Source organism: Vombatus ursinus, unplaced genomic scaffold, assembly GCF_900497805.2.
Source record: "Vombatus ursinus unplaced genomic scaffold, bare-nosed wombat genome assembly UNPS02014945.1, whole genome shotgun sequence".
Taxonomy (NCBI): Eukaryota; Metazoa; Chordata; class Mammalia; order Diprotodontia; family Vombatidae; genus Vombatus; species Vombatus ursinus.
In genome coordinates this window covers 6,436,815-6,457,186 of record NW_020954723.1, presented here as the reverse complement: position 1 = coordinate 6,457,186, position 20,372 = coordinate 6,436,815, and the positions used below count along the sequence as shown (strand labels likewise).

Below are 20,372 nucleotides of genomic sequence, written 5' to 3'. Positions count from 1 at the left end.
CCTTCTCTCCCTTTCTTCTTTCCTCCCTTTCTTCTTCCTTCCCTCCCTTCTTCCTTCCTTCCTTCTCTCCTTTTCCTATTTTCTTTCTTTCTTCCTACTTCCCTCCCCCTTTCCTTCTTCTTTCCTTCTTCTTCCTTTCCCTCCCTCCTTCCTTCCATCCTTTCCTTTCCTCCTTCCCTCCTTCCTTTCTTCCTTCCATTCTTTGTTTCCTCCTTTCTTCCTACTTCCCTCTTTCCTTCTTTCTGTACTTTCTTCCTTCCCTCTTTTTTCTTCTATCCTTCCCTCTCTCTCTCCTTTCCTCCCTCCCACTCTTCCTTCACTCCCTTCCTTCTTCCTTTCCTCCTTCCTTCTTTCTCTCCTTCCTTTCCTTCTTTCTCTCCCTCTTTTCCTCCTTCCTTCTTCTTTTCCTCCTTCCTTAATAATTCTTTATCTATATTCACCTTCCCAAATATTCTTCTGGTGCTATGTTAATACTCCAGTTTTATGCTCCATCTTATGAAATGAGACTCCATTTTACACACTGGTACAGCCTTTTTCACTTTACTCCTCCACTACAGCTGCTGGCCGACACTGCAAATGAGGTATAATGGAACTTTGACCATACCAAGGTATGAGATTTCCAGTGAGCAGGGGGAGTACATGGCTTAGCAGCCTTGACTCTGTACTGTTGAATGAATGAATGAATGAATGAATGAATGAATGAATGAATGAATGAAAAGGTATTTATAAAGCACTTGCTATGTGCCAGGTATGTTCTGGGGATACAAACAGAGAAAGTTAAGGCCCTGTCTTTTTTCAAGGAGCTCACATTCTAATTGGGGGATGCTGCACATAAAAGAAAGTTCAACTAAAGGGCAGACTGAAGGGCCTAGAAGTCCTCAGGGTTTATTGGTGGGGCAGATGGTTACATCAGTAGGCAGAGATGGCCTTGTTCCTTCAGCAGAGACAACCCTTGTTCTTTTATTTATTTTCAAAACTGCAGGTGGCATGAGCTGGGATGGATAGCTAACATGTTAAATCAAGATTCAAATAGATAATTATAGATTTAGAGCTTGAAGGGATTTTGGAAATTAAGTCCAACACTTTCATTTTACTGATGGGGAAGCAGTTGCATATCTCATAAGGGGCAGAGTCAAATATGTGGCCTCTGATTCCAAATATAGTACTCTGTCCACTATAGAGATAGTGTTATACTTGGAATCAGAGAAACCTGAATTTTAATTCTGCCTCTGATGCTTACTAGTTGTGTGACCCTGAGCAAGTCACTTTAATCACTCCCTGACTTAGTTTCCTTATCTGTAAAATGGGAAAATAACACCTCCTTCGTTGGGTTACTGTGAGGTTCAATAACATACTGAGAGAAATTATTATTTTTCTCTTATATACCAATTATTAACTGAGATGAAAATTTTCCTTTCCTATTTTCTGATTCAGAAATAAGCCCTTTGTAGGTTATTCAGCAAGCATCTGAAGGACATTGCTGATAAACGAGATTGCTCAAACTCTCTGGACACATGCTTTTCTATCTCCAGTAGGACACCACCAAACTAGAAGACCTTATAAGGAAAATCTAATCTAGGTGGAATTCTCAACCCACCATTGTTCATTGCTCACTGACTGAGTGCAGGATAGATCCTTTTGTATAGATTGCTCAAGGGGGAGTAGTCTGGCTTGAGATGAGTGTAGTCATGTACCCAGCCCCTCATTAGAATATATTATAATTATAATATTGTCTCTAATTATTTATCAACCAATCAGAGTTGATTGCCACATGTTGAGAACAGCCACTCTCCTAAGGATATATAAACGTCAAGAGGCCTCCATGAGGGGTCTTTGGTTTACAAGAGAAAGCTAAATGACCATTCTTTTATTATTTGCTAGCCATAATTAATAAAATGATTAATTACCCAGAAATTTTGTCTCTTGGAATTTTTATATATTACAATACGTAAAGCACTTTGCCAGCTTGAAAACCCTACATAATTGCTAACCCTCATTATTAATATAATATAGCTCGGCCACTCAGGCTAGAAACACTGAATTCAATATGATTAAGCTTAATAGAGATAAATTTAAAATCATAGGAGCATAAATCTAGAACTCAAAGGGACCTTAGAGACCATTTCGTCCAATCTCTTCTTTTTACAGATGAAGGAAATGAGGCCCAGGGGGGAGAATGTTATGTTCAAGGTCACACATTAAGAAGTAGCCAAGGTTGAATTTGAACCCAGGTTCTCTAATTTCAGAGCTAGGACTCATTTAATTGTACCACAATTCCTGCCTACCTACCTGCCTGAAGCCTTAACTTTGAGCTGAAGGGATCAGCTAAGTACAGGATGAGAAAGGCATGGCTAAACAATGGTTTACATAAAAGGAAGGTGTTTAGTAAACCATAAGCTTAGGAGCCAACAAAATGATGTGACAACTTAAAAAAAACAAAAAACCCAAACTAAGGCAATCTGAAGCTGGCTGCGCTGAAGGAAGCCCAGGATCCAGAATGCAGAAGGTCAGAGGCCCACTGTACTCTGCCCCGGTGTAGTCCACATCTGCGATAGTATGTTCAATATGGGGCATTATGTCTCAAGAAGGATATTGACAAGCCAGAGGTTGACTAGAGGAAGGGGACCACGATGAAAGCATTTTGCTGCTATCCGTGGAGTTTTCTTGGCAAAGATCCTGGAGCAGTTTATCATTTTCTTCTCCAGCTCATTTTACAGATAAGGAAACTGAGGAAAACAGGGCTAAGGGACTTGCTCAGAGTCACACAGCTAGGAAGTGTCTAAGGCTGGATTTGAACTCAGGTCTTCCTAACTCCAGGCCCAGTTTTGTATCCACTGAACCACCAGATGCCTGAGGATTTTGAAAAGTAAGAAATTAGCAGGTGAATAATATGGAAATGTTCTACATGATTGCACATGTATAACCTACATTGGATTGCTTACTGTCTGGGGAAGGGAGGGAGGGATAGAATTTGGAACTCAAAGCAAAACAAAAAAAAGGGAAAAATTGTTTTAACATGTAATTGGGGAAAATATAAAAAAGATTTACTAAAGGAACTGGGAGTATTTAGCTTAAAGTCTAGGAGACATAATCAGGTAAATAATAATTGTCTTCAAATATTTAAAAGCTATCATGTGGAAGCAGAATTAGTCTCTAGGTAGTACAGCAGATAGAGCATTGGCCTGTGAGGCAGGAGGATCTGAGTGCAAATTTGACCTCAGACATCTCCTAGCTGTGTGACCCTGGCAAAGTCACTCAACCACCGTCTGCCTCAGTTTCCTCATCTGCAAAATGGGGATAATAATAGAATTTACTTCCCAGGGTTGATGTGAAGACAAAATGAGACATGTATAAAGTATTTTGTTAACCTTCAAATGCCACACAAATGCTAGACGTTATTATTAGACTTGATCTGCTCGGCCCTGTGGAGCAGAACTTTGGAACAACGGTCCCTGTGAGACTCTGAACAAGTTATTTATCCCCTATAAGTCCTTATTTTCTTCATTTATAAAAAGGAAAGGGTAGGACCCTAAGTTTTCTTTCCATTCTAATTCTAAGAGACTGAGTTGTGTAAAGGTAGATTTCAGTCTCATCAATAAAAATTGCTTGATTATTGATGCCCAAACAGAATCAGCTGCCTTAGCTGGTTCTGCATCACAAGAGGACTGAATTACTGTTTGTCCAGACATTACAGTGGGTGTGACTTGGACTAGAGAGTGTCAGGTCCCTTTTGACTGAGACTGTGTGATTGTCAACCAGAAATAGCACTGGAGACTTCTGGGAAAAAATGACAAAAGTAAAAAGAATGTTATTAAAATTATATTGTAGAAAAATATATTATTAAAGTACCCATAATAAAAGTGATGGTTCAAGATCTTCTGACATTGGCTTTTTAGTAGGTCATGATTTAAGAAGACTCATAATTCACTTTGTTGCCATCTAAGACTACTTCACAGCATTGCTGGTGAGTCACGCACAACTCTCTGTGACCCCACTTGTGGGGTTTCTTGGCAAAGATAATGGAGTGGTTTGTCATTTCCTTCTCCAGGTCATTTTACAGATGAGGAAACTGAGGGAAACAGAATTCAGTGACTTGCCCAGGGTCACACAGCTAGTAAGTGTCTGAGCCACATTTGAACCCAGGTTCTCTTGACTTCAGAGCCAGTGCTTGATCCACCGGCCCGCCTAGCTGCCTGCTTCATGTTGGAGAGAGACCTAGCGTTTGTAAATGATGAGAATCACGGGCTGGGTTCACACTGGAACATTAGTCCTGCATTGACTACCTGCCAGATATCTCTAACTGAATGTCCTTTGGCATTTCAAACTCAACATGTTCAAAATGGAACTCATCATCTCCTACTCCTAAAACTGCTCTTCCTCCAAACACCCCTATTTCTGATGAGGGCAGTTATCCAATAACCCATTTACAATCTTCTAGTCTTGACTCGTCTCTCCCTCAGTTCCCATATCCAATCAGTGTCATTATCTTATCTACAGTCACTGAACATCTCGCAGGTATCCCTTTCTTTACTCAAATGGCCTAGTTCCAGTCCTTACCACCTTTCATCTGGACTACTGTTAATAGCCTTTAAAAAAAATTTAACTTATGTCTTTTGTTTTATTGTATCACTTAAAATTTCCTCTATATCCGTACCTTTCCCCACTCCCAGAGGGCCATCCTTTATAACAAAAAAATTATAATAGCCTTTTTATTGGTCTATCTGCTTTCACCTTCTCCTCACTCCAATCCATCCTCCACGCAGAGCTGCCAAAATAATCTTTTTAAAGCACAGGTTTAACCATGTCACATCCTGCTCAAAAAACCTTTAGGGAATCCTGATTGTCAATAGGATAGAGTACAAACTCTTTAGTCTGTAATTTAAGGCCAAATAGAATCTGGCTCCAACGTACCTTTCCACATTATTCCCCTTCATGCATTCTGTGTTGCATCCAAACAAGCCCTCAAGCTGCTGTTTTTAGAACTTAGTACTTTTCTCTCCCATCTGTACATCTTATGAGAGATTGGCCCCCACCCCTGGCATGTACCCCTTCTTCATTTCTTACTTTCAGCATACTTCTCTTCCTTGAAGGCTCTTATATACCGACAAAAAAGCCCTTCCCAAACCATCTACCCAGAGTTAGCACTAATCATCCTAGTTCCATAATGACTTTGCATTTATTTTGTATTTTAATATTAATCTGCATACACATCTTCTCCTAGAAGAATGTAAGATTTTTGAGAGCAGCAATTCCTATTTTTTTTTTTTTTGGTCTTAGTATTTCTCAGTGCTTGGCACAGGGCCTAGGATAATAACAATACGCACTTAATGAATACTTGTGGAAGTAAAGGCATGTAGCACTATATAAATTTATTACAGATCTAGGAAATGAAGTGCATGGCTTTCCAATCCATACACACACATGTATATGTGTATATATGTATATGTATCTCCCGTTTTTGAAGATGCCTCATTAGAATATTTTCCACTATGTTCTATTATCCTTCACTATAAATCTCTACTCATTTGGTCTTAGGTCTTCTCCTTGGGGATAGCTCTCCTGTTCTCCATAAGGCATCTCTTCTCCAGGATCAATAATCTTTGTTCCTTTATTTGTTCTTCACATGACACGATTTCAAATCACCTCAACACCCTCTGAGATACTCTCCAGTTTAATATTCCACCTCCTGATAAAACAGAATTGAACCCAGTATTCCAGATGGACTTCAACCAATGCTCCTTACACAATGGATGTTTAATGTTCGAGGAATCAATTTCTAAATATATCTCCTTCATTCTAGACACTATTTCTATTGATACTAGAATTCATTCTGTTGGCCCTTTAAAATGATCTGAGTATAGCATATTCAGTAGTAAATTCTTTAGTGATACTTCTTATTGTATTAGAATGATTTCCTCTTATATGGTAGTAGTAGAGAGGCAGTATTCCATCCAAACACACATCTCCCTTTGGGCTCCTCCACCACTCTTTCCGAAAAGAAGCAAGAAAAGGAATTGTTGCTAAGCTCTGCCACTCAGGGAGACAATGGATAATATCATTTCCTCAAGACAAGAGTTTTGAAGTAAATCCCACTGAATTTTTCAGAACAGTGCTTATCCTTAATCATTCATGGGCAGAGTGAAACAGGGTCAGGGCTGCTCTGGCTTACCCAAAAACTAGAAAAAAACTTTATAGTTTTAAATACATAAAGTGGGTATTCATTCAAGAAATAATTTAATTTCAATGTTTCAAGTCAAAGACCAGAATCCTGTAAAACAAGGCTCTTAACTTGAGGTCCATGGACCCCCAAGGGGTCTGTGAATAGATTTCAGAAGTTCCATGAACTTGGAAGCAAAAATAATTACTTCTTTATTTTTACTACCTTCACTAAAATTTAATATATCCTTCAATTATTTCAATGATTTTGAGAAGGGGTATAGGTTTCAGCAGACCAGCAAATGGTCCCATGACACAAAAAAGGTTGAGTACCTCTCTACTTTCTTAGTTCAGAGGGCACCCAGAAGCAAGCATCCAAGTCTTTTTCTGTTATAGGAATTGCACTGCATTCAAAAATTCCCCTCTGAATTGTAGTAGTTTAAAAGTCCAACTCTCTCTTTATGGAAATGAACTATTTTTTTTTAGTGTGGTTATCCATGTGCATTTCTTGTCATTTAAAAAAAATAAACTTTTATTGATATCTTTCTTGACATCACCTAATTTTCCCTGGTACAACTGCCTCCTGCAAAATCACCCTATAGTGACAAAGTCACCCTTTTAATAAAAGGATTTGTTCTGTAAAACTTGGACTCAGTCAAAAGGTCACACCCGAGGACCTAGAGGGCTACAGGTGGCCTCGAGGCCACAGGTTCCCCACCCCTGCTATAGAACAAATTATTTTTTTTTAAGGCACTTGGGGTTAGGTGACTTGCCCACGGTCACACTGCTAGTAAGTTGTCAAGTGTATGGTCTGAGGCCGTATTTGAACTCAGGTCCTCCTGACTTCAGGGCTGGTGCTCTATCCACTGCGGCACCTAGCTGCCCCCTATTTTCTTTAAAAGAGGAAGAAGAGGGAAAATTCTAAATTGACCAATATGAAAACTATCCTTCCTTTTTATTATAAGCCTATGTGGGGGCAGCTAGGTGGTACAGTGGATAAAGCACTGGCCCTGGAATTAGGAGGACTTGAGTTCAAATGCAGCCTCAGACACTCACTAGCTGTGACCCTGGGCACCTCACATAACCCTGTCTCCAAAAAAAAAAAAAAAAAAAAAAAAAGGCCTATGTGATCCATTGGTATCCACTGCTGCCAGAACTCCAGAAAGACACTCAGTATACTGGGTGGGCTCTCCATGGCACATGGACAGTGGCAAGGATGTGCTGACATTGTATGTGGCATACATTATTGGAGAGAATACATCAATGAGATTACAAATTCAGTGTATTTCCCATTGTTTTGTTTCTTTTTTTCCCTCTCAGGGGCAGGAGTTGTGGGGACACAAGTGTGTTGTTTCTTAAAGAGCTGAGGGAGACAGAAACAAACAAACAAAAAATCGGTCTACAGAAGGCCAGAAGACCTCAGAGAGCAGGTGAGATTTACCCATAATGACCATGAACCTAGGAATGGGGAAACCTCACGTCTAGATTATCCAAAAGGAAGAAAATTTGTAAACTGCTTTAAATACCCAAACTGGGCATCCGTCCAAAATTGGATTTTTAAATACACTACAATTTTACCATTCAAATGAGTGTCATCCTCCAAAGTAACTTCCCTGGATGGTGACATATTTATTCCAATAGTTGTTTAGAGCATTTTCAGAAACCCTCTTGGAACCATTTTCAGAGCTCCTCACGAGCCTCACAAGAAAACGGCCTCATTACTCTGCACAATTAATCTGGCAATTCATCAGAACTCTTGTCCCATTGTTTTGGAATGTTCAAAAATAGATATCTTTCATTGTTATTTAACTTCTCATGTTTTCATAGCTTGTCTGCCCTATGAATAAAGGTCTTAAAGCTAGGGCAGGGAGCTCTTACCTTTTTTTGTTATCAATTCCTTTAACAGTCTGGTGAAGCCTCTGGATTCCCTTATCAAGATATGTTTAAATGCGTAAAATAAAATAGGATTGCAAAGGAAGCCATTATATAAAAATATAGTTATCAAAATACTAAATAAATCTACAGACCTTAGGTTAAGAACCCAGGCTATAGGGGGATATCCCCTCATAGCCTCTACATTCTACTCACTCTAAGGGGTTCTGTGAATGTGTTTCATATTCCTTTCTGACCAATATGAACGGGCAAGGGTTGAGGGACGATATATATATGTACATATGTGCACGGATATATGTATGAAAATCAACCACTTATTCATCAGAGTTGGCTTTGAATGATCTTGGGTTATTTCCAAAAATTCAACCTTATCACCAAAAAGATCAAGATTGGCCACCATGAAAGAAATCTGAAAGAATACACAGCAGGCAAGGTATCTTCAAAGACTTCATGAGTCCTGGAAAGATGGTGTGGCAGGAGGCCACAGATGGTTTTCCCAGATGACAGCTCTGGGGTGGGGGATGACAATATAATGTGGATGTATAGGTCCTGGTGTCTAGGATGAAATCATGTTGCTTCACAATATCACCTTGGATTTGAAGGTATTGACACACATGAGGAATTTAAGAAAACTGGAGGGAGAGAAAGATGGCCAACCTCCTCCATATGGTAACTAGACAGTTTATAACCTGTCATTCTGACATTCACTCCCTTTATTCCCATACTCTATTGGTCCTTGGGCTGGGGGGGAGGGTGGTACTCAAGTGATGACAGGCAGGGCATAATGACTGTAGATGAAATTTTTAGGTCCCTATCCTATGGTCTCATGTAGCCTTAGAAACCAAAATGGACTAATTGGGGATGACTCTGCATGAATAACTGATCCATTTTGACCTTTCATCTTAGATGACCTCCAAGGTAGGCTAGGGAAGTGATGGGGAAACTTGAAGATAACAGGGTACTGGTGGGCTGAAGTCTGAGAAACACATGCAAGTCTTATGTACAACTAGCTGGAGATTGTTTACTGCTGTCTCAGTTGTTTATCTGAACAGTAAATGGAAGGCTTCTTGAGAGGAAAGTCACATTCCATCAGATTAGGATAAGCATGGCATAGATTGGTTATCACATGTATGGTTTAGGCGCTAAAGCCGAACTACAAAAACAAGCAGACGCCCTAAAGCAGGTAAGAAATATAAATTATTTTACTGCTCAACATTTACATATTGAGAGTCAGTACACACAATACTACTATTTTTTTTCTTCAATTGATGCAACTCAGTAATTTTTATTGCAACTGGAAGACAATACATCACAGAAACTTTATGGGAGGTTTGGGGAAAAGTGTTATTTACAATAATTGATGAAATAGTTTGTCTTTGGCAATATGATTACACATCAAGAAAATGTAAAATGCAGGTATGTATGCCTCTAAATCAACACCATCTCATTCCCTAAAGTTCAGCTGCTTGCTCTTGCCTTCAGACTGCTCACTTCAGTAACAAAAAATACAACTTAACGTTACTTTTTCTTCCTCCATCGTGGTTCTCATTTTCTATTCATATTGGCAGTTTCATACAGCAAAAAAAAGAAAAAAAATTGGCTTTTGAACAGTTACTTCTCAACTAAAATGAATTTGGCCAGGTAAAGTTATCGGCCAGTGAAGATCAACTGACCCCTAGGCATCGTTCCTAAATGTCTCAGTCTTTGATTGCTTCATCACCTTTTTTCCCCTCTTTGTTAAACAAAACAAAAAACTAAACTCAGAAGTGTTACAGAATCAGAGTAGAAAAAAGTACAGGTGTATAATGTTTTCTAGATACACAAATACTTTTTCCCCTAGATATTTTTACCATGGCAGTTAACGTAGTGAGTGTGAATGACAACAGATGTGAAATTGGTTATTGAATGCCAGACAACATGACCTTAAATAAATGGGCTTCACATACATACTCGAGAAGTGTTCCAGGTTTAAATAACTGAAAGTGAGCTCAGTTTCAATCTATAAGAAGGGATTGGGGATTTCAGGCCACACTAATAAAAAAGGATGAAATATGATTGCTAGGTATGATAGCTCAACCATATCGAAGTCTTTGTGAATCCAATATGGAATATCAATTACTTTGCAAAAGGTAGAGAAGGCCATTCTGCACCTGTTGCAAATGCAATACAGGGAAAAAAAAATACAACACTGTTCATATTTTTCCAAATAAATATTCTTGGTTTCAATGATCACGAAGAAAACAACAACAAAGAGGAAGGCTACTTGTTAGCACGGTAAGTTAGAAGTGATCATAACATCTCTGATTTTCAAATGTGCAACAACAATGATGCAGCACCATATGGACACATCAGGTTTGGACTTTTAAGAGTTGTATTTTCTTTATTCTGTTTTCCTTATCCTTCCCCTAATTTTTGGTCAGTGAAATTAGCACTTATTTGTCAAAACATGGAAGAATCGCAATGTCGAGTATACTACTAATGATAAAGCAACCCAGTAGACAAGTCTGTGCTTAATTCAAGAATAAACCAGTGTGAGGGAAGAATAGAAAGAAAGTAAAAGGAAAAGAAGCACCAACATTGGTGGGTGCTTTTTCTAAGGAAGAGGGGATTAACAGATGGTTCACAAAAGTATACAGAACATCGAATGTTATGTGTAAATCATTGCAAAACTCCAGCTTGAAACAGAAACCACACACACAACGTATATACTTTTGATTTACACGATACGAAGGAAAAAAAGACATTGTTACGACATCGTAGCTGTGCTAACTGCAATAGAAACCAAACAATTTCAGAGTTTGGCAGGTAACTAAGAGAGGGTTATCACTTAGGTTATATAGCAAAAAAGTGTTGATGTCTATCATCTATAGTAGTATAAATAATAAAAAAGTATTATTTAAATTAGATCACAGTGCTGGATTATGTGCATAACAGTGTTCAATAGATAACTGGAGGGTTGTGAACTATGATACTGGGGATTTAACAGTCAACACTGATAATGCGGGCATGGTCGAGAGGAGGATGCACATGGTCCAAAGGGTCTTTTGGTGGCAAAATCTAGAAGATTAAACAAGTTGCTTGTCTACCAAAAAAAAAAAATATTATAATATCCAGGCAAGCTGTGATCCACCACAAAGAAACCATTCCCATTCTGAATGAGGTGAGGTGGGTTTAAAAAAAACAAAACCAAAAACAACACATATTTAATTCAATCCCATATCCTAATTCTTCTCATCAGGTCACTTGCGAGTAACTTCTGGTTACCATTCCATTCGGTTCATTCGATGATGTGGCTGAAGGTCCATGAACACAGTGTGGGAATAACATACATTTCATTTTTTTAGGTATATGTTTGACATTACTTGGACACTGGTTAGTCCTTGTGTATAGCAGGACTTGGGGGATGGGGGGAAGGAGAAGGGGGCATGGAGTGGGAGAAGCCATCAAAAACATTTCCTCTCTAGAAGCTCCAGTCATTTGCAGCTCAGTGTTTCCTGAATCCCATTCAAGGTATGCCTGGCTTTTCACCTTAAGTGCTATGTCAGTAACAACTATGCTAGCTCCAAACACCTGAATTTGTCTTAGAAAAGGTAAAGGATTTTCAGTCCAGGTCTGTTACAGATCTTTTTTGTATTTAGTTATGTAGCTTTCCAAAAACCTTAAAACAATTGCCATGATTGCATCAGGTCAAAAATCTTTCATAGCTTGCTTAGCTGGGACCGAGTTTCTTGGGGGGGATACCACTGCAACAAAGATTTGGTAACTTCCTACATAGGTAACTGTACCAAGGAACTCCGGGAAATTTAAAGACTTGTTGGGGTGGGAAGGGAGAAGTTATGGAACACTGTGGATAGGGCAGGAAGGGAAATCAATAATGCAATCCCTTTTCTGAGTATTGAGGAAAGATTAAATGACATCTAATAGAATTTAAAAAAAACTGTCTACATGTACATCATTTAAGAAAAAAATATAAAGATATTCTCTTAAATGTGTCAGAGCCAATAATATGTGATTCTAGGTTACAGAGTACATATATGTTCTAGGCCACTTAAGGTAGTTTTAAATGCTGCTGAAATGCTGCTTGGAGCCACCAAGGACCAAAAGACCAATTATGAGAACAGAATGAAAAACACTTCCTAATGGCGAGTAGGTAAGTTTATTAGGACAAACTAATAAATGGGTATTGGAAGATGAATCAAAAGTCTGGAAGGGAATCCTAGGCCTCAAGTGGATTAAGTTTATGCAAAATATTCTTTCACAAATAGGGCTTTGCTTAATTTTTTTACTGCACTGCATGTCTCCTGTCCCTTTGCCTTCAAAGGCACTGACCATCCTGTTCTTCAACTAGGTGCATTATAAATAGCATCCCTTTTCCTCCCCGCCCCCCAGGTTCTTGGCTAAAATTTTTTTTTAAAATGTTAAATGTAAATTCTTTTCAGGTGAGTTGGCCCTAAATGCTACTAGCAAGAGTGAGAAAGCATGGCATGAAAGGTGAATTTTACAGTGATCTGCATAGAGTATTCCAGGCTTATCTTTTGGCCCCAGGCAAATGACTCTCATCTATGCTAAAAGTGCTGGTTAGTAGGTCCCTGGAATGTGGAGGATGGAGATTATCTAGATGTTAATGAAGTTTGGAATAGTGTCTCTCATTCTAGTAATATGGAAAAGATGGACAGATGCTGTCTAAACCACAGTAAAGTCAGGTACATTTGAAATAGGTTAAGCCCAAAGAACAGTAATTAATGGTTGGATGCCAGTTTGGAAGGAGGTGTCTATTAGAGCATCTTAGGGGTCAGTTCACCCCAGTGATGTGGATAAAAGGCTTAGATGTAATACTGACCAACTTGCAGATCACACAAAGCTCAGAGGGCTGGCCAACACACTGGATTGTAAAATCAGGAGCCCAAGAGATCCTAAAAGGCTAGGGCATAGATCCAAAAATTAATGAGATGAAATTAGGGGAATATATAAATAAAGTCTTACAATGGCTTCCAAAAATTAACTTCCTAAGTTCAAAATAGGTCAGGTATGATCAGACAGCAGTTAATCTGAAAAAGATTTAGGGTTTCAAGGAGATGGTAAGCTCCATGAGTGAAGAGGGATATCGTAGCCAAAAAAAATAAACAAATTTAAAAAAAAATCTGATATCGTGTGTTACATTTAGATAGGTCTAGTACAGGACAAGAGAAGGGAGAATCCTAGTGAATTTTGCCCTGGTCAGACCCCATCTGGAGAATTGTGTTCAGTTTGGGGGTGCCACATTTTAAGAACATGAATAGGATGGAGAGTATGCAGAAAAAGGTGACCAGTGAAGGGCCTTTAAGATCATGCCATATGAGGATCACTGGGATGGAACTGGGGGAAAGAGAACCAGAGGGAGACAGGTAGAGAATAGATTAAACTTGTCCTCAGAGGGGAGAGGGAAGTTGAAGAGAGACACATTTTGGGTTGTTGGAAGGAAAACCCTTCCTCACCAATTACAGCTACTGTTGAAAGGGCTTCTTCAAGAGATAGTGGGTTCCGCCACAGTAGTGGTCTTCATGGAAAAACTGCATGACCCAGTTTCAGATTTGTTACAGAGGAGACTGTTGGCCTGCTATGGACGGGACAGGATGGCCTTAGAGGCTGCTTCCAATTCAGATCCTGTGACTCTGCATTGACTCATTGTTTTGGTTATGTACAACGTGTAAGCTTCAAAATCAAGAGGAGAAGAATGAGCCCCTGCTAAAGTTGCCCCAACAAAGTGAGACTTGGGAAAAATGACACTTGGAAAGTTGCTGATTGAGGTATTTAAGCAAAAGAGTGGTTCAAGAGTAAAGAACACAACACTTAGTAAGATCTGTTTCTCAAAGAGAGCAAAACAAGAAATTACGTGATACATTTTATGGTCTTCTAAAAAGGGTCTTTGCTCATTTAAAAGTGAAATGATCAGGAACTCTTTACAGGTACTTACTGGAAGGAACAACACTTTGCCAGAATCAGGCTTGAATGCATTCTGAGAATATGGATTAAATATGATTTAGAGGGAGAGAGGCTGGGGAGGGGAATCTCTTCTATCATTCTGCAGGAATTGAAGGGTAGGAAACAATGACAAGATGGTTGGAAGGAGAACTCAGATTCACTCTGTCTTTGGGTGACCTCCTTCATGGTGCAAGGGATCTTAGTTGAGCCCGAGAGAACAGATTGCCTCCATTTCTATCCCCATTCACCCAGACAAAAAATACTCATCCTTTAGCGACAGAATCTTGCCTGAGTAATGCTGCTGAATCGGCAAAAGAGGAATTCAGGCTCAATTAACTGGTTCTACTTGTGATATATTTATAAAACAAAGAGTTCCCTCTTCACTGAATCAGAGGAAAACAACTCTGCAGTGTGGGCCAATTGGTCTTCTTCCTTTGATTTAAAGGCCTACTTTCCCTTGCCAAACACCCACAGATGGATTTGAACCCCTGGCAGGAGCCTTCTGTTTCTTAACAAAATTACTAGAGTCTTTCCATATCAGGTGGTAATTGGTTTGTTTTAATTTCAATTCACCGGGGAGGTGGGGAAAAAATATCAGATCTTTCTGTTGTTAGCTTGTCAGGTTTCTGAAAAGGAGAAAAAACCCAAGACATTATGGGCATATTTGCATTTTTTAAAAGAAATGAAAAATAAGAGGGGTTTCTGCTTTTTTACTAGGTTGTCCTGTAATACAGTATCCTCCTGATTCAGATGATTTTAGGAGAAGATTCTAGAGCACTGAGGAAATGGAGACCAGGGACTTCCTCTTGCCTCTTTTTAAATTCTATTGTTACTGTAAAATGTCCTGGGAGTTGCATTTCTACCACCTGTGTCACTGTCTCCTGAACACTGTACCGTATTTCACACCATCATCAGATAAGGCCTGTTAGCAATTTCTTCTTCCTCCTTAGGGGCAAATTTGCATAATTATTCACTGCCATCTATCCTAGAACCAAATCATCATGATTTTCTCAGTTTCAGCTTCCCATTATTCTCCTGATTCTATCATACACACTCACTACTAAATTTGCCCTCAAATTATTGCGTCATGTTAGACACGTACAGACAAAGAGAAAGGACACACTTTTTTAAACAGAGAAGTCAGGGTGGGGGAGAAGGGGGCTGAATGTTCAGACAAGGCAGTATAGTTCAACCATCCAAGCCCTACCAGAGCATGGAGTTTATTTATATATATATATACATACATATATATATATATATATATATATTTATATATATTGCAGAGTAAATTCCCCAACAGTCAGTGTTTGTCCCTGAAGAAGGTTAAACCTTAAACACCTGCTTCAAAAAAACAAAAACAAAACAAACAAAACAACAATAAAAAAAAACCCAACCAGAACAAAAAAAAAAAAAACAAAACAAAAAAATTCTAAGCCTAAAGGCTTAAAAATTAGAGGCATAGCCTTTTCTCTATTTTCTATATTTATATGAAAATAATTCATGCTTCATGCTAAATACATTATTTACCTTACAAGAACTTTGTTATCTTTGAATAAAAAAAGTTTTTTTTGTTTTTTTGTTTTTTTGTTTTTTTTTTTGTGATTTCTTGTTTTGTTTTCCTCAAAGGAATCCATGCACTGTGGATCAGATATTCTTGCTGGCTACACTGGGTGAATCTGAAAATCAATGATTTTTGCACAGATGAATCCTGACTGACATTAACTGCAAACTCCATTTTGAGGGCAGCTTAGGAGCTCTTTTTGGTAGATATTATTTTCTCGTCCACCAATATGCCTTGAAAACAATTTATTTAAACACATCATAATACTAATGGCAGGTTTTGTAGCTTCTAAATTTTTTAAAAACTAGATCAAATATTTTTTGATCCACAGAAAAAAAGCTGTATCATTATTTCCTTCCTTAATATCTACTGTAATTTCTTAGACTTGATTGCTTTTCACTCAGGCAGTTAAGAAGACATAGCTTGTTCTCTGCATTATTGTTATTTTTTGTACGCAGTGCCAATCTTCGGATTTATGGCTTCTGAATCTACTATAGAAGACAGAATTCAATGATTAGTGAGATCTCTAACCATTTGCCCTATTTCTTTCTCATCATTCACTGAAACCCATCACATACACAGTTCACTTTCCACCACTTAAAAAGGTATCAGTCTTTACATTTCTAAGCCACGGGGTATGTAAAAGCAGGAAACCACCGTGCCTGACATGTGGCAACTCCAAACTTGCAACGTCACCACTGGAACCCACAGTGCCCCTGACTGGTTCCCGGTTCTGTCGAGATGGAAGGGCTTCCTGCTTTCCCCAAATATCCTTAATTCACATTCAAATCTTTAACCCAATCGTGTGAACATTTTAATTTCTTAATCCTAGGGGTTGGGCCTGACCAATGACTGATTTGTGCACATCTCCTCTAGGTGCCAAGGGGTAACTGGTGCCAAATTGTACTTCCATTGCATTAAAGCGGGTGTCACGGCATAGTCAACCATGTATTCTGACAAGCTGGAGAAAGCAACGTAAATTTTGGCTTTTATGGTTTTGTCTTCAGATAATGAAAAGCTTTTGTAAAACAGCTGAGTGTCAGTACGAGTTCTATGGCTTCAATCTCCTTTAAAAATAAAAAATCTTAAGGGTCCAAAAAAAAAAAATTAAACCAAACCAAAAGGGAAAAAAATTGCTGATATTGCCACAAATCATTAGAATTCTCCTGACGTGCTGAAACAAAATTTTTTTTTACTAAGTTCAAAACAAATCAATGATTTGTTTTAATTTTTTGTGGTTTCCTTTTGCTCTTTCTGCCCCTTTGCCGTCCGATTGGTGATGTTGTTCAAGCAGGATCGGATTCCTGCTAAGTGTAAGAGAGACCCAGCTGCTTCCTTCATCTCCTCATCATCACTCTCAGGGGGCTTCTCTGTGCGTCGCTTTTTAAGGGGCAGCGTATCACTAGGGACTTTCCTCACCTTGGATAAATGCTGCCTTTTCTTGTGCTGTGACGCATACCCACTGTCAGCTAAAGAATCCTTGGTCTCCTTTCTGTTATGCTTCCTGTCATCCTCTTCGGTTTCACTATGGCTCTCGTGACTCTGGAAGCTAATCTCACTGCCCTCACAGCTGCCCTTTGTAGCAAACTCATAATGGTCATCGGCAGAGGAAGAAGAAATGGAGTCACTGGCTGGGGAGGTGCTCCTGGGGTTGGAAGATTTGGCACTGCTATAATTGTGATCTTCCTTTGGGTCACCACTAACAACTGGAGAGCCACAGGACTGCTCACTTTCTGTCCGCATCCGACAACTGGTCATGCCATTCCTGAAGAAAGGAGAGAAGGTATGGCATCAAAACAGGCAGGAAAAAAATATCAAACAGTTTTTGCTTTTGACTACAGAAAAAATTATTTTCACCTCAGAAAGGTCAAATTGTGATCAAGTTATTCAAGATTGAGCCTGGTAACTTGGCACTGCTATACCTGAAAGAACATCAGATCTCCAATGGGAGAAGTAGAAATGGTGTGAAGAAATGGTCACCAATACTAGTGCCGCAATAGCCTATATTAGTCTTCCATCAATGATATTTTCATTCAGTGTGGATAACCAGGGAGTCAAAACAATCCTTCTCTGATAGTTGGTGGAAGCTTATTATCTTAAATAAGTTTTGAAAAATCAGGCTGTTGTTCCATTCCATGAATTTTTAGCAAAGATTATGGAATCAGAAAGCATCTCATGTTGGTATGGATGGACACTTGAAGGTGAATGAGAAAGCAGTCTTTTCTCAGGGCAGTTGCTCACAGGAAAAAAGAGTTATGGTGTATATAAATATACATACATGCATACATACATATGTATATATACATACACGTGTGTGTGTGTGTGTGTGTGTGTGTGTGTATTTCCAGGAGATTAAATATAAGGCCAGGGATGGAGAGATGAGTTGGTAGGATGCTCATCCACGCAGGGTGGTCAACTTCTCTCCCACTGGATCCTTAAGACCTAGATATTAGGTTCAGAAGTGACCTAGGGAACATTTTCCTCATCTGTAAAACAGGGGCAGTGATTTCTAACAGATCAGGGACTTAGAAACCATTCTTAGCTCATGGGCTGTATAAAAACAAGTGCTGAGCTCAATGTGACTTGTAGGCTATAGTTTGCTGACCCAATACATATGATTGCTAAGATACCTTCCTAGTTCTAACAAGCTATCTCTTTGATGATCTATATATCCAGCCCTACTCTCTCCTGAGTTCCAGTTCCTAAATCATCAACTGCCTAGTGGACATTTCTCAGTGAATATCCCATACTCATCTCAAACTCAATCATGTTTAAAATACAACTCATTAACTTTCCCCATAAAACACAACCTTTTCTTCCTAGTGTCCCTATTTCTGTTGATAAAACCACCTTTCAGGAATCTAAGTCCACAACTTTTAGAGAGATCTTTCATTGCCTGACCAACCCTATCCCCCTTCTTTTCAACAGACTCCCAAAGCTTGTCAATTATGACTCCATAGCATTTCTGACATCCATTTCCTTTCTCTCTACTAACATGGCCACATCCATAAGTCAGGCTTTAAATTAACTATCATCTGCTATAATCTCTTATTACTAATCAATCAAGCAACAGAAATTTAGGTATTTACTATGTGCCAGGTTAGGGGAATGCAAAGACTAAAGTAAAAACATTCTCTGTCTTCAAGCATGTAAAAGTCTAACCAGAAAAGGCAACATATTCATATATAGAGGTATAGAAAAAACACACATACAAAATAATTTCAGGCGGAAAGTACTAGTAGGTATGGGAATCAGAAAAGGACTCATGTAGAAGGTGGCACCTGCGCTGAGTTTTGAAGATGAACAAGGCCTCCTCAGGGTCAGAGGTGAGGAGTAAGTGCATTCCAGGCTTGAGGAGATAGCCAAAGCAAAGGTAGAGAGGTGGGAGAATGTCTTGTGTGAGGAACAAGAAGGATAGTCTGGCTGCATTGTAGTGTATGTGAATGGAAATAATATACAATAAGGTAATTGGAAAATTAGGTCGGGACAAGGTTATGAAGGGCTTTAAATGTCAGAGAGAGTTTATATTTGATCCTGGAGGTAATATGGAACCAATGGAATGTACTAAGAGTGAAAAGCATACTAGAAAATGGCATGATAGAAAACTCACTTTGGCCACTCTGTGAAGGAAGGATTGGAAAGGGGAAAAGACTTGGAGAGGAAAGACCAATTAGGAAGCTATTACAGTATTATAGAAGCGACCAGGCTCTGAACCAGGATGGTAGCTATGTGAGTAGGAAGGGGACAGATGTGAGAGATGTTGTGGAGGCAGAAATGACAAGATTAAGCAACTGAATTGATGGGTAAACTCAAGCCTCTCCTCTTTATAATTCACCCTCTACTGATTTACCAAAGTGACATTCTGAAAACAAGTATAATCACATGACTGGCCTGATTTAAAAAACAAAAACAAAAACAAAACAAAACAAAAAAACAACCAGTTCCAATAGTACCTTATCTGGAATAAAATATAAGCTTCTCTATTTGGGGCTCAAAGGTCTTTGTAATTTGGCTCCAAATACCCTTCCAAGATGACTATACATTATTTCCCTTTAACATCCCCTCAACATCTACCTCCCAGGGTTGTTGTAAGGATCAAATGAGATATTTTTAAAATGCTTAGTACAGTGCCTGACACATAGTAGGTACTTAACAAATGCTTGTTCTCTTCCCTTCCTCTGCTTCCTGGACTTCACATTCCAATCAAACTAACTTACTATTTCTTTTATATTACATTTCCTACCTTTGTGACTTTGCACAGGCTGTGTCCCATGTATGCAATGTACCTCCTCATTATCTGCTCTTAGAATCCTTCTCTTTCTTCAAAGCCAAGCTCAAATGCTAACTCTTAAAGGAGGCTTTCTGGAATTATACCCCCTCCCCATTAGTACCAAAGCTCCAAAATTGCTATGTATTTACTCTATGTTTTGTATAAACTTCTATGTATACATGTTGTTTCCCTAGAGAGACTATAGGCTCATTAAAGGCAGGGACTGTTACATTTCTGTCTTCCTTTGCCCAGAGTGGAGCAGAGTGCCTGGAACCCAGGAGGCTCTTGACACTTTATTGAATTTATTGACTTTTGAGGAAATCCTGGTAGTAGGTGGGACTTCTTTCATGAAGGGCTATGAAAAAGGGGATGGTTCCATCATCATTATCTTTCATCAGTGAATACTTCTATTAGTCAGTCCTTCTGGCATGATCACAGGATAAAATTTATTTTAGTCAGAATGGGTGGGAAAAAGGGCACCCTGGTTAAGTCACTATTTTTGGTTAAGTGGGCATTACTGTGCCCACATCA

The 20,372-nt window shown here is 38.9% G+C and overlaps 1 protein-coding gene across 9 annotated transcripts in view; it reads right to left on the bottom strand.

Moving 5' to 3' along the window:
• Positions 1-15,424: 15,424 nt before the first annotated feature.
• FOXN3 (forkhead box N3) overlaps positions 15,425-20,372 on the bottom strand; it is a 453,536-nt gene continuing 448,588 nt past the window's right edge. For all 9 annotated transcript variants that reach the window (XM_027844682.1, XM_027844683.1, XM_027844685.1 and 6 more), the window contains one exon: positions 15,425-17,336. In XM_027844682.1, the coding sequence (XP_027700483.1) occupies positions 16,796-17,336 (541 nt within the window). In that variant the 3' untranslated portion in view covers positions 15,425-16,795. The remainder of the gene's footprint in view (positions 17,337-20,372) is intronic.